The sequence below is a fragment of the Apus apus genome, chromosome 11 (assembly GCF_020740795.1).
Source record: "Apus apus isolate bApuApu2 chromosome 11, bApuApu2.pri.cur, whole genome shotgun sequence".
NCBI classification, from domain to species: Eukaryota; Metazoa; Chordata; class Aves; order Apodiformes; family Apodidae; genus Apus; species Apus apus.
Genome location: NC_067292.1, coordinates 1490674 through 1505176, shown reverse-complemented (window position 1 = coordinate 1505176; position 14503 = coordinate 1490674). Strand labels below are relative to the sequence as shown.

General features: G+C 52.2%; 1 protein-coding gene across 9 annotated transcripts in view; it reads left to right on the top strand.

Annotated features, from left to right (window-relative positions):
* ACSF3 (acyl-CoA synthetase family member 3) overlaps window positions 1–14503 on the top strand; it is a 58891-nt gene that overhangs the window by 37441 nt on the left and 6947 nt on the right. Inside the window, exon 8 of one of the 9 annotated variants that reach the window (XM_051629723.1) lies at window positions 10293–10784. The exons of 6 other annotated variants lie outside the window; for them this stretch is intronic. In XM_051629723.1, the coding sequence (XP_051485683.1) occupies window positions 10293–10375 (83 nt within the window). In that variant the 3' untranslated portion in view covers window positions 10376–10784. 2 more of the 9 variants (XM_051629716.1, XM_051629724.1) reach the window with 2 other exon arrangements.

Sequence of the window (14503 nt, the reverse complement as noted above, 5' to 3'; positions counted from 1 at the left end):
TTCCTGGAAATTGAGTTATCAGGGGCTTTGTGTCTTCAAAGGAACGGGTGCGTGTGTGTGTGTTACCGGGGGGCAAAAAAACGAGACAAAAAGGCACGATGCTGCAGTGACTTTTTGATGGGAATCATGGTGGCTCTTTTGAGAAGCATCTGAACTCGGGGTGTTGTGTAGGTGATTTACTGCTGCTCCTGTCCTCTTCATCCCCTCCGATCTGCACGGCTGCCTGCCCATCTCTCCGTCTCTCTCATTTCCATCCGAGTGAATTTGATTATTTTTATTGTATTAACACAGTTGACAGAGCTGCTTAGATCAAAGTCCCCTCCAGCCATTTCCAGGGAGACTGCTGGGTATCCACCTGCTGTCATACATCCAAGTGGCACCAAGCCCTCGGGGACCCAGACAAACCCCAAGGAAAAATGCCTCCAGCCGTCTGTCTGCTGTCTCTGTGATACCTTCCCAGCTGTCCCGTGCCCCACCAGGTGAGAGGCAATCTCCAAGCACACTCATAGGCCACTGAGCAGGAAGGATGGAAGGAAAAAATAAGGAAGGATTTTATTTTTTTTTTTATACTGTGGAGGTTGAGACACTGGTCCAGATTGCCCAGAGAGGTGGTAGATGCTCCATCCCTGGAAGGTCAGGTGCCATATCCCCGTTAAAGGTCAGGTTGGATGGTGCTCTGAGCAACCTGAACTAGTTGAAGACGTCCATGCTCTCTGCAGGGGATTGGACCAGGAGACCTTTAAAGGTCCCTTCCAACCCAAACCATTCCGTGATTCTATGAGCAATTGCTGAGCAAACCCTGGGAGCTGGAGGGAAGCAGCAGCCCAAGCCCAGCTCCTCTGGTCATCCCACTCCCTGATCTTTATTCATCCGTACCAGCCTCGCAACGCTCGTGTCTCTCAGACACTGTCAGACTGTGTTATCTCTGCCCAGGAGGTGGCAAGTGTCAGGCTTTGGGGGTGTGAGGAAGCGGACAGAGGGCTGGGATGGAGTCACACAGCCTGGTGGTCGGGCCCTGCCCCTTGGCCTGCACGTTTTCCTGCCTGTGCCGGGTGTTTTCTCCAGAGGAATCCAGCATTACATGGTGTGCACGGAGGGACTGATAGGATCAGAAAGCAGGCTTCTCCCCGAGGGAAGGCCTGCTTCCATTCACATTTGCCCATACATCCAGAAAATTAGAATCTGGTGTATTCAGGGAGATTTTTTTTCAATTACAGGTTAAGGCTGAGACATGAAATAGCACCAGGTTTGAAAGTAGTGTGTAAATCCTGCAACAAATCCATGTATCTCAGCTCCACATAATAAGATTTTATTGATTGCTATATTGTATCTGTCAGAATAAAACTCTCTTAATGCATGCATCAGGATGGAGAAGATAGAAAGCTTGTTGGTAGTAGAATCTGATTCAAGAATCAATGCACTTTGATTAATACGATGTTAAGAAAGTAAGAGTTATTTAACTTGTTTGATGCACATTTCAAAATGATGACTCATATCTTTTAAGTTTCTTCCTTTAAGCTGTATTTAAAAAAAAAACCTTTTAGCTGTTTTTCACATGGCTAAGTCCTGGTTTATCACTGAAATTTTGCTAGATCCTTTTACACAGTAAACAACCCCCCCCCAGTTCCCATTAACAATCATTCCTGTGGCCCAAAAGACTTCCCACATGCCATTGTTGAAGGCTTTGGAGGAACAGGGTGGACCTGCTATCTCTTTATTCCATCTGGATGTTCTGCAGTGAAAGAGGAAGCTCCAGGAAATAAAAAAAATAATAAAAAGGAAAATTAGTGTGGAATAAGACATCATCAGGAGAAACGAGAAGCCCCCGTCAGTGCTGGCAGGTGCTGCCAGGCTGTGCCGTGTGTGTCTGTGCTTGCTGGACGTGCCTTCTGCTCAGTTCCAGCCTCTCCCCTGTCATCTGCAAACTCAGGCACCAAGGACAAGCTTTGGCTTAGCTGGGAGCATCCCACTGCATTTCCTACTGCAATTCCCAGGTTGCTCCAGAGATGGAATCTGCCCTTGCAGCAGCCATGAACCCCAGTTGAGGGAAGAAGCCCTCTCAGGCTGGTTTCAGGGATCTCCAGGTGTCTCTCCCCATCAGCCTAAGCTCTCCAGTCCGTAGGCTCTTTGGAGATCTCCACCCCACCAATTCTGATGGAAAAGGCAAAGCTTCCTGCACTTTTCCAGCATGCAGCAATCTGGTGTTTGTAGGAAATGCCCTGGGCAGGTCCTTCTTGGTCAGACCCAGCCCATTCCCTTTCCCAGGCTGGTCTGTGAGGAGAAGGGGCAGGAGAAGCAGTGAGTGAGACACCCCAGCCCTCTGGCATAGGCTTTTTCCCTGGCACTTGCCTGTCCCCAGAGACAAGCAGGTGTTTCCCTGCCAGGGGAATTGCTGACATTGGTGGGTGTAGCACTGACACCTGAAACAGCAAATGCTTTAGCCTGATCAAGGCAGATCATAAATAGAAATGCATCTGAGTAGCATCCTGATCTGCAGGTTTTCTGTTTGTTTGCAGTGTCTTTCCTAGTCACAAATCCAGTTAATGGAAATTCTGTTTTTAAAAAAACTATTCCCTAAAGTGTTGCAGATGATGAGACTTAGGGGTTGGGAAGGCCCAGGGGATGAAGTGCTGGGTCCTTCCAGGGCTGGGCTCTCGCTGCTCCGTTTGGAGTCTGTTGTGGAAGATCATGAGTTGGGTAGGATGGCAGGACTCACCTGCCTCCCTTGCTAGACCCACCTTTCCACAAATGGAAGGAGATGAAAGGACACCCCAAATAAATCCCAGCCATGCCCCAAACACAGCTCCATGTGCTGCTTGAGGAAGGATATCCCCCTGGATCTTCATGGTATGGGAAGAGAGGCTGCAGGCACCTGCTGGGCAGCCTCTCCAGGCCAGCTGTGTGCTGGGCTCCTCTTTCCACCCAGCCCTCATTTAAGAGGTGTTTCTTTTTCCCTGAGGACACAACATTGCCAGGTTTGCCCAATGGCTGAAAGTATTGAGGTGACCAGGACACAGCGAAATTAAACCCAATGTTTCCTTGACTGCTCATGAGATGGATGTTTTCTGCAGCTCAGCAAGTGACTTGGGATTTTTGTAGCTGTAAATGAGAGCAGCTTTTGGCACAGAATGTGTTTGTTCTCTACAAAGCTCTTCTCTAGTTGTATCAAACATCTTGGACGCCAAGGCCTTTACTAGTTTGAGAACCTCAGAGTCCAGTTTTCAGGGGTGTGGAGCAATTGCACCCCAGCCGAGAGTCAGTGGGAACAGCAGGCACCAAAATCCAGGCTCTTCCCTCTTGGTCTCTTGTTGCTTTTCCCTTTCAAGCCGTGCTCAGGTGGAGCTGCTCTTGCAGCCCAAAGGGAGAGGGGCTCCTTCAGGCTCTGACCACCAAGAGGGATGTATCCCATCCCAGGGATTAATGCAAGCATCTCCAGCTGGGTTATGTTGTGGAGATGTCAAGCTGAGCTCTGCAAGCCTGTCAGAAGATCTAGCAGGAGAATTACAAGCTGGGAAGTGGGTTAAGAGGGGAAGTGGAGGATTGAGCTCAGGATGTGGCAAAGAAATGGGCTGAACAGTTGTCTTTCTCATGGTCCTTGGCAGAGGCTGTTGGATTGTTGGCAAGGCTCTTTCTAGTGGCTGCTTCCTGCTGTATAAATAACTTCTGTGTCCAGTGCAGAATTAAAAATCTCATAGGGTAAGGTCAGTATCAAACCAGCTGAGTGAGATCTCATGCAGAGAACAGGACTGTGGTCCTATCACAAGCACTGGATTGTCTTGGATACAGCTGGATCAGGGCTCCAGGGATTTTCACTGGTCCATGCTCATGATTTGGGCACTGGGAAGAGTAGTGTTTGCTGTATCTTCACTGTCACTGATTCCCTGTGACCATGGGGCTTTGGGAAGCCCCTTCAGCAGGAAGTGTAAATGTTGCAGAGTTGTCTGCAGCAGCAACTGCAGGGAGGGGCTTTGCTGTGCCCCAGCGGAGTGCACCAGGGTGGGAATGGTAGTGATTAAGCCTGAATGTTGCTGTGATCACCCAAAACCCAAACACCATCCAGCTTTGCAGATGCCAGACTGGCAGCTGGCTGCTCCAAACGAGTGCTGAGATCCCTGTGCAGATGGTTTGTGCCTGTCTCCAGAGCAGAGCTGCTCCAGCCCTTGGTGCATCTCCATGGCCTCCTCTGGACTCTCTCCAGAAGCTCCAAGAGTGCTTGACAAAGAGCTGAGCATCTCTGCGAGGCTCTGGCATGCAGGGTGTGCTTGGACAGATAACAGCTGAGGATGTGAGCATGCCAGGCTCTTCACTTTCAACAAGACTCATCCCTCTGGGTTTAGCTCAAGATGACAGAGAACATATTGACTTAAGACTAATGGTGTTGTGCTGTAAGCAAAAGTCAAGGCTTCTGTATATTTAAGCAAACAATTTAAGGCAGGTATCTTTCCTCAGATCCCACCACTGCCTCTCTTAGTCCACAGCCTCCCATCGTTATCTCTGCTTTGCTTAATAATTCGTCTCACCAGAGACTGGGGCGGGTCACAGCACTGAACAGAAGAGGTAGTGCTCTCCTGAGCTAAGGTGTAATTGATCCCTCAGCTGTTCTGCAGAGTCCAGAAGCCAGAGCAGAGGGGCTCAGTCTAATGTTTTTATTATGACAATTATGATTTTTATCTGTGCACTCCTGGTTACTGAGCTCTTCAAAGTTCTCCCAGCTGAGGGGCAGCCACGTTCAGCTGGGCTGACACACCTTGGAGCATTCTCTTGTTTATTAGTCTTCAAGTTTTCTTTTTCATCTTGCTGTCTGCAGGGATTTCTATAAATATTGAAATGCTAATGTGGAAAAAAAGACCCAACACCAAAACACCACGTTTTTAATTTTGTACTTACCCATGTTCTTTCCTGACTTGTCCTCTGGGCAAACCCATCTGCAGTAATTCTGGCTGTGAGCAGTGGGGGGGTTCCCTGTGCTCAGCCTACTCGTGTCATATCAGTCACCCATGAGTTCCTGCTAATGATGAGTGAACCTACCAAGTCGTGGTTGCTTGGCTGTCAGGAACACTCCAAGGTTCTGCTGGTTTAGCTGCTGTTTTCCATCAGAGGAATGTGGCACCCTTGGGACAGGGTGTGCAGCGTCCCTAGGCTGGGGGAGCTTTATCTGCTGCTTGTCCTTCAGGTCTGTGATGTGCCCCAGGAGGGGCTCCTGGTCATGCTGAACATGCCCAGAAATGAGGGGTGACGCCTCTGCCAAGGGCAGGCAGGAGCTGGGGTTGCTGCCAAACTCTTCTGAGGTCTAATTTTCTTTTAAGCCATTTGGTGATGTCCTCCCTGGCTGAAACCTGCTGCCCAGGACTTTGTCTGCCAGCATATGACATGGAAGAGGGTCTGATCCCACCCCAGGCCAAGGCTGGAGCAGGGACCATATGCAGCAATCCCTGAGGCCCTGAAACAATAACACGGAGATTGGCCTTTGTATTTGCTAGCCCAAACCTGCTGGCCGTTTGGGCATGCTGGGAAGCCCATCTTGCAGGGGGTCAGAGATGGTTTGGAGGGGAGCTCCAAGCTCCCCTGATGTGTCCACAGATGAAGCTGAAGCTGCTAGCTCTGGTCGTCTGTGGGTTTTGGAGACCTGTCAGCACCACTGCCAGCCTTAGACCAGCCCTTCACCATCACCTTGGACCCTCAGTGTCTGTGAAGGAACATGACATGTTGCCAAGGATGGGGTGAGCTTTGCAGGTCATGAAGAAGGCAGCCACAAGACATGTATGTAACCTGCATCTTTCCTGTCCTGTAGTTCTCTGTGTGTTTTTCTCTTTGGAATGTCAGTCTTTTAAAACCAGAATGACCAGAAGGTGCACCCCTGGCGTGAATCCTGCCTGAAGGCATGGTGCAGCAGGACTAGCTGTCACGTGAGGTTCATCTGTTCCTGCTTCAGTACTGCCTGGCCTTCTCCCCTGAGCTGGGCAGAGCTCTGATGGAGCATGATGACCCACGAGATGAGTCCTCTTGAGGGCAGAGCCAGGTTTGACTGGTGACCTGGGTCAGGGTTGTAGAGCAGAGCACAGACAGGGGGATTTGCACCCAGCAGGCTTCAGGCTGGCCAGGGATGTTGGCAGAGCAGGCAAGGCATGAGGGTATGGGGTGGGGTCAGCCAGCACCATCCTGGCTGCTCGAGAGGGGACAATAACCTCCAGGAGCATTTAAAACTACGGCTGTGAGAGGAAGGTACTGCTGATTTATCAGCCAAGATGAGGGGCAGCTGCATTCCTCATCTGTCCAGCAGCAAGGCCCTGACTTCCCCGTCCCCTGGCTGGGTGCAGAGCTGGGCAGAGCACATTTCTGGGCTGAAATCAGCCTTGTCTTCCCTGCAGCTTTCACCTCCCGGTTACCCAGAGATGCTGCTGGCGCTCCCTGCGCCGCTGCGTCTTGTGGCACAGCGTGCTGAGCAGGGCCTTATTAGCACAGCTCTTTGGGAGATGCCCTTGAGTGATTTTTATATTTTTTTTCCAGGTGTAAATGCCAGGGGAGGCTGTACCAGTGCTTCACATTCTTTCATCTCGGCAGGGTTTTGCCCTCTCTCCCAGCGTGGCTCTGACAGCAGGCTCAGCGCTGCTGCCTCTGGAATACAAAGCAACTTCCCCCTTGCAGAGCATGACAGGAATTCATCCCAGGCTGGGTTTTTTCCCCCCTGCTTTTCTTTTTTCCTCTTGCTGGATGCTCCAGGGGTCTCTGGAGAAGTTTTGAGAGTGGGGAATCAGTTGTTTAACCCCCTCCCTCCTGGGAGCAGGCAGCTTGCAGCAGACCTGGCAGCTCTGCAGATGAGGGGGGGGCTGCAAAGCAGCTCAAGGCTGGGATAAAAATCCTGTCCCGTGACCGAGCCAGGGGAGAGGAACCAACACACAGAGATGTCTGCATCCCTCCATCTCTTTAGAGCAGCCATTAGGGCAGTTAGAGGGTCTGTTCCCTGCTTGCTGAGCAGGCAGCTCCTGCCATTAGTGCTGCTGGGAGCTGGGCACACGCACGGAGAGGCGAGGATGCCCCTGAGCTACAAATCTACTTGGCAATTTTATTATGTAAATAAATGGTGCTTACACATACACCTGCTGCTGCTGCTGCTCGTGGTGATGTTCATGGCAAGATCCATAAACAAACAGCGATTCCGTTCTAATAGATTTATTTCCTTTCTTCTGAGCCATTAAATTACTCCAGATTTCACGCAGGTCGAAACCTGTAACGGTGTCAACATCTTGCTCAGCCTTGGTGGCCGGTGGCCTGAAAAGTGTGACAGCCACACATTGCTCTCAGATACTGGTGGGTTTTTTTGGGGGGGAGTACAGGAGAAAGGGTCATCAGGTTCTGACCAGGACAGGGGTGGAGTCCCCATCCCAGGAGGGATTTCAAAGCTGTGTAGGTGTGGTGCTGAGGGACATGCGTTAGTGGTGGCCTTGGCAGGGCTGAGGGAACAGTTGGACTGGATCGTAGAATCATAGAATCATAGGGATTGGAAGGGACCTCAAAAGATCATCTAGTCCAACCCCCCCTGCCAGAGCAGGGTCACCTAGAGTACATCACATAGGAACGCATCCAGGTGGATTTTGAATGTCTCCAGTGAAGGAGACTCCACAGCCTCCCTGGGCAGCCTGTTCCAGTGCTCTGTCACTCTTACAGTAAAAACATTTTTTCGGATATTCACCTTGAACCTCCTGTGCTCCAATTTACACCCATTACCCCTTGTCCTATCACTGGTCATCACTGAGAAGAGCCTAACTCCATCTCCCTGACACTCACCCCTTACATATTTGTAAACATGGATGAGGTCACCCCTCAGCCTCCTCTTCTCCAAGCTAAAGAGACCCAGCTCCCTCAACCTTTCCTCATAAGGGAGATGTTCCACTCCCTTAATGGATGGTCTTAAAGGTCTATTCCAACCAAGAAGAATCTGTGATTCTATGACCCTTGGTGTATCAGTGTCTTCGGATGTCCTCACCTCTCTCTCCAGGACTCCCACCACTGCTGGGCAATTTGCAGTGAAGACAACAGCAAACTTCCCTGTGCCAGGCTCACACAGCCCATGTCTGGAGAATAGGGTCCTCACCCGGACTCCTTGGGGCAGCTTTTCCATTTGACCTTTCTGGGGAACTTCAGAAATTGCTCTGAACCTTGACGAGGCTCTGGGCTGGACTTTGCTAGGAAACCCATCACCTCCCTGCAAGAGCATCAACACTGGGGCTCACCAGGCTCCCTGACACCAGGCACCCATCGGTGGGACCTGCCAGGAGAGCCACTGACTCCTGTCCCAGCTGTCCTGCCTGGTCAGGTCTTTGGCACCCGGGCAAACAGGAGCCTGGGAAGTCACTGAGGAAGGGGAAGTGGTTTCCTCATGAATAGCTGCTGCAATATTAATATGCATGTGGTTTTTAAGAGAAGTTTCAGGCTCTCCCTCTGCCCCTCAGGAGCCTTTGATGCTTTATCCGTGACTGCAGCACACACCAGACCCTCGGCGCGTGCCCAGGGGGGCGGTGCTGGGGAGCAGCCCCCTGCCCCTGCAGAAGCACCCATTTATTTTTGGTGAGTGTGTCTGGTGAGCCCAGGGAAGATGTTTCGCTGGTCCAAGCAAGCAGGTGAGGGGGTGGGTGGCCTGGAGTCCACCTCAAGCTGCTGTGACAGGCTGCAGAGGCAGCAGCAAGCTGGGCTTTGGGAGCTCGGCAGGTCAGACCATCGTGGTCTGCACAGGGTGGAAAAGGGGTGCAAGAAGCAGAAGTTCCTGATTTCAGCTTTACAGCCTGGATCAGGATTGATAGGAACTCCCCCAGGTCTTCTTGTAACCCAAAAGAGGATCCATGAGTTTGTGGAAAGGACAGGATCAGGGGTTGGCTCTGGGTAACTTTGATGCCGGGAGGCTGCTGGAGTAGCCCAGGGTTTTCCTGGTGTGTTTCCCTGCTGAAGTGGTTGGAATGTGAGGGAACAGGGAGGGAGTGGAGGAGGAATGGAGCAAGTCCCAGGAAAGGAGCCTGATTTCAGAGAATGTGTCCTGAGGTGCTGGAGGGGATGGGGGGTGACAGGGAGAAGTGACAAACCTTCAGCAGCCCAGGCAGGTGACCTGGGTGACACGCTGCTGCACCACCAGCCTCTGCCAAGGAGCCAAAATCCAGAATTTCAGAAGCACTAATTACTGTTAATTAGTTACAATTTGTGCTCCTAACCTCTGTTCTTAGCCAAGATGGCTGACAGCAGTGACAAACATTACTCATCTCCATGCAATAAATCAAGCTAAAGTTGCTTCTGTTACTTAGCCTACCATTTAGCATTTCATTAAATAGATCTGTAAACATACATCATCGTTGCTGGGACTGTGTCAATCCCCTTTGTCAGCAAGGCTGTCTCCACTCAATCCCACTAGTGCCAGAGAAGCTCCAGATTCACCATATTCCAGGTTAGCATCCAGCATCCATACTCCTCAGTTGGTCACACACCCAATACTGAAAACCAGAGGGTTACCAGCAGTAATGATGCTCTTGCTCCTAAAGGGACATGTGGCTTGGAGACATGAGGTTTCTTCTGGGTGGATGAGGTTGGACTCGAGCTGAGAGCTGACCTGCAAGGTCCCTGTTGGAGGCAACAGCTTCTGCCAGGCTGGTGCTGGGCTTTCCATCAGCTCCGGCAGGGGAGGAGCAGCAGCCCAAGGGCTGGTAGTGCTCACCTGAATGGGAGGCAGAGGTAGAGGAGAAGGTGTAGGATTAAAACAATCCCAGAGATACAAAGAGTAGGGAAATCCTGGCACTCCAGCAGGTGTTCCTGGGCAGAGATGTTCAGCTCTTTGTCAAACACTCTTGGAGCTCCTGGAGAGAGTCCAGAGGAGGCCACGGAGATGCACCAAGGGCTGGAGCAGCTCTGCTCTGGAGACAGGCTGAGAAAGTTGGGGTGTTCAGCCTGGAGAAGAGAAGGCTCCAGGGAGACCTTAGAGCACCTTCTGGTGCCAGCCTGGGGGTGCTGAGCAGGACCAAGGCAGGAGCCTTTTCCTGAAGCTCTGACCATCCATCCATGCATGCATTCCAGCCTCCCTTTCCTTGCCCAGAACATGGACCTGGGCATTTTGAGGTTCACCCTTGGCCTTGCTTTGCTGCTGCATTTCCTCACCTCATGCCGTGCCAGGGGAGGGCTCTGCCAAGGGGCTAACGGGAGCAGCTCCTGTTTGCCCATGTGGCACCAGGCCTTGGGTGCCCTCCCTCTCCCAGCACTCCATAAATAAATTCCCCGTGTCCATCTCAACACACTGTATCAATCTTGTTTAATAGACTGGAAAGCTTATTGCACGGCAGCGGGTCGCGGGGAGTGTCGAGGTGATGGATGGTGCCTTCCCGGAGTCGAGCCTCGTTGATGTATAATGAAATATTTATGATTTATTCCAGCTAATAAACTGGAGTGAAGTGTGTGATGTATGTGAGCAGATGGGGGATCTATTGATGCAGTTTTCACTGCGTGGGGGGAGGGAAAGGTTTATGTCCCTAACGGAGACGTATCGCGCAGCCTCCCATCCCTCTGCCCGGCCCCAGAGAGGACAAATTATCTCATTCCTACAGACAGCCTTTAGTGCTCACCTTCTAAACATTTGTCCTCCCTGCATCTCCTCCTGGGGCTTCTCTCAAGCGTGGGAACCTCTGGCAGTGGGAGGAAACTGCTGCTGAGCACTGGGCTCAGGGCTGGGAACGGCATGGGAGCTGGTGCCGAGAAGGGTGGAAAACTCTTCTTCTCCTTGGCTGTGGGCAGAGTGGTGGCAGGAATGTCACTGTCATGCCATGCTCACCAGCTTCCTGGTCCCACTGGGGCTGCCTTACCTGCAGAAAAATAATTCCCATGAGTTTAGGTGAGCAGTGGGATAGTGAGCAGGGAAGCTTGAAACGCAGAAGGGCTTGTGCAGGGGCACATGGAGCGATTTGCTGCAGGGCCTTTCCAGAGCCAGTGGGAGTGGGAAGGAGCAGCTCAGTGCTCTGCTGCTGGGCAGTGTGTAACACCCCAGATGGACCCCTGGACTCCTCACCTCACTGGTCTTCCATAGGCACCTATGAAACCTGGAAAAGCCATTCCAGCAGCCAGGAAGCCGTTAAATGAGCAGCTCCAGCCTGCAGGGTCTAGGCAAGAGCTTTCTAGCAGAAGCAGCTGTGTCCAGGGTGGGCTTCTCCTGGGGTGCAGCTCCTGGGTGCCCGCTTCTCCTCAGCTCCCATTTGCAGGGCTCAGACCTTTGCTTAATGAAGCCCAGTGGGGCAGAGCCATTACCAGGGCAACACTGTCACTGCTCCTTGAATTTTTCCAGCAGATCCTAAGGCAATCCCTGCTTGGCATCTAGGCTGGGCTGAAGTCACCATTCCTAATGGTTTACCTGAGAAGTCTCATTTTTTTCCTGTGCTCTTCTGCTCTCCCAAGAGCCTCTCCAAACCCCTCAGCATTTCATTTCTTCAGCCAGAATGTTCTCTTGTTCAACAGTTGGTTCAAACATTTGCTTATGACACCTTTGATGTAGAAACGTTGCCATGTTTGCCAGGAACAAGCTGACCCGTGGGTGAGGGTGTTAACAGGAGCTCCTGGGATGGTTTGCTCTGCTCTTGGGAGCAAAGAGGTTCAGCACATCCTGGGAAAGGGTCTCAGGCCCCATGTTGGGCACTGGAAGATCTCTCTGCTCTGTGAAGGAGCTGCCATCGTGGCCCTTTCATCTTTGCAGCAAATATTTTGCAACTTGAAGGACCTCACTGCAGAAATCACTGGGCTTTGAGTTTGGAAATAGGGTTTCCATTGCCTGTCTGCTTCTTGGAGCCATTTGGGCAAGGCCTGTGTCCACAGCCCAGCAGCTGTAGACAGCCCTTCCCTATAAATAAATCTTACACCAAAGCCTCATTTTTAAACAAAGCAAGCCTGGAAAAGGTCTTTTACCTTTCACTCGGTGCCTTCTTGTTCCTGGTGTGGTTCCTGAGCTGTGGGCTAGCACAGCATGGTCCTTGCTGAGCCTGCAGCCTGGTGGAGATGTCCACAGCTTGCTTCAGAAGGCTGAATGGGCACCTCAGCAGCTGCATCCCGTCCTCACTGCTCAGACCCTGCTGCTCCAGCCTGCAGGAGGTACATACACAGAGATTTATGTATAAATACATAAAATAGAATCTTAGAATAGTTTGGTTGGGAACAGACCTTTAAAGACCATCCAGTACAACTCCCTGTGCAGTGAGCAGGAACATCTTCAACCAGATCAGGCTGCTCACAGCCCCATCCAACCCAACCTTGACTGTTCCAGGGATGGGGCACCTACCACCTCTCTGGGCAACCTGGGCCAGGGTCTCACCACCCTCAGCATAAAAAATTTCTTCCATCTCCTCTAACTCTACTCTTTTTTTAGTTTAAAACCATCCCCCCTTGTCCTGGTGCAACAGGCCCTGCTAAAATGTTTGTCCCCATATATACAGATACGTGTAGCAGGCCAGGTTGGATGGGGTTTGGAGCAACCTGGTATAGTGGAAGGTGCCCCTGCCTGTGCAGGGGAGTTGGAACTAGAAACTAGATGATCCTTAAGGTCCCTTCCAACCCAAACCATTCTCTGATTGTAATTTTGTATTTATATATCTATATACACACATCTAAAACATTGTCTGGAACTCCAGTGACATGCAGCCCAGCCCCAGCTCTCAGCCTGCTCAGTATGCAGCTCAGCAGAGCCCTTCACATTTCACGGAACAGATGCCCACTGAGCATCTTGAAACAAATCCAAAGGCAGCAGTGATGGCTGCTGTCAGGGAAACCATCATCCCCTGGCCACGCCAGCACCAGAGCGGAGGCACAGCGGAGGCTTCTGCTGCTGGTGGCTTTGGCTGGTGGAAGGAGCCCCGTGGGAGGTGGCCTGGGCAAGCAGAGGTGGAGATGTGGTGTCAGGGACTGTAGGCATAGAATCATGGCATAGAATCACAAAGTAGTTTGGGTTGGAAGGGAGCTTAGAGATCATCTAGTTCCAACCCCTGCATGGGCAGGGACACCTCCCACCAGCCCAGGCTGCTCCAAGCCCCATCCAACCTGCCCTTCAACACTGCCAGGGATGGAGCAGCCACAGCTTCCTTGGGCAACCTGGGCCAGGGTCTCACCACCCTCACAGCAATTAATTTCTTCCCTATGTCTCCCCTCTTTCATCTTCCTTCCCCCTCATCCCTCCCTGCCCTTGTCCCAAGCCCCTCCCCAGCTTTCCTGGAGCCCCTTCAGGCACTGGAAGCTGCTCTAAGCTCTCCCTGGAGCCTTCTCCTCTCCTCATTGAAGAACCCAAACTCCCTCAGCCCTTGGAGGCCACCTCTGTGGCCTCCTCTGGACTTGCTCCTACAGCTCCATGTCCTTCTCATGTTGGGGACCCCAGAACTGGTGCAGGGACCCACGTAGGGAGCCCCGGGGAGACAGGCACAACCCATGCCTTGGGCCCTCGGTGCAGCGCCAGGTTTGGAAATGACACTCTTGGCACATTTTAAAGGCAGCGTGTGACAGGGGGGTGGGGGCAGAGTCATGAAGCACATGCCAGCATCCTTTTAACTAGTCTCCCTGGCCCAGGAAACCCCCCCCTGGCCTGGGAAGCCGCAGGAGCTTCTCCTGGCTGGATGTGCACACGCCGACTTGATGCGCTGGGCTGGGAGCAGATGGTGGGGGCAGAGGGTAACGTGGCTGTCCTCAGCATCCCACGGGCCCCTGGAGCTGCCTCTGTTCTGTCAGCTCGGGAAGTGACAGCGAGACCCTGACACTGGGCTGAAGGGAGAAGGGAGACACGGAAAGGAGGAGATGGGGGAAATTCCAGAGCTCATCCCAGAAGTCACGATAATCAGGATAATACTGGCACCCCCTGCTGTGCTGCCTGCAGGGCTGGGGATCCCTGGGGGAAGCACCACAGGGGGCTGGGAGGTGAGTAGGGAGCAGGGGTGTCCCCTCCCTCTCCATGCCCACTCTGAAATTATCTTCCCCCTGTTCTGGCTGCGTGGGGAACATCTGGGAGGGTGGCAGCTGGGGGGCGTGTCCCCTGCACAGAGCATATTTTGCACTTCCCTGAGCACAGGGCACATCTCCATGGGCAGGTGTGACCCTGCTCCTGCCAGAACTGGGGGGACAAGGGACAGCCAGGCAGGGATGCTGGGCATGGCTGGGATGCTGGCAATGTCACAGAATCACAAAATTGTCACGGTTGGAAAAGACCTCTGAGATCACCAAGTAAAACCATCCACCCAGGAGGGGGAACATAATAAAACCCCCAAAAACCGCCCACAAAACCATAACCAAACAGCCCACAATACCAACACCTCCATACAACCCACAAAAAGCCCACCATGCCCACTGGAGTGCACCCTGAAGTGCCACATCTACACATTTCTCGAACACCTCGAGGGATGGTGACTCCATGCAGGGATGCTTCAACATCACCTGCCTCACCTTGGTACAGCAGTAGGACCAGGACAGGGACTCCACACAGCCCCAGGAGCTTGGGCTGCTGCCAGCTCAG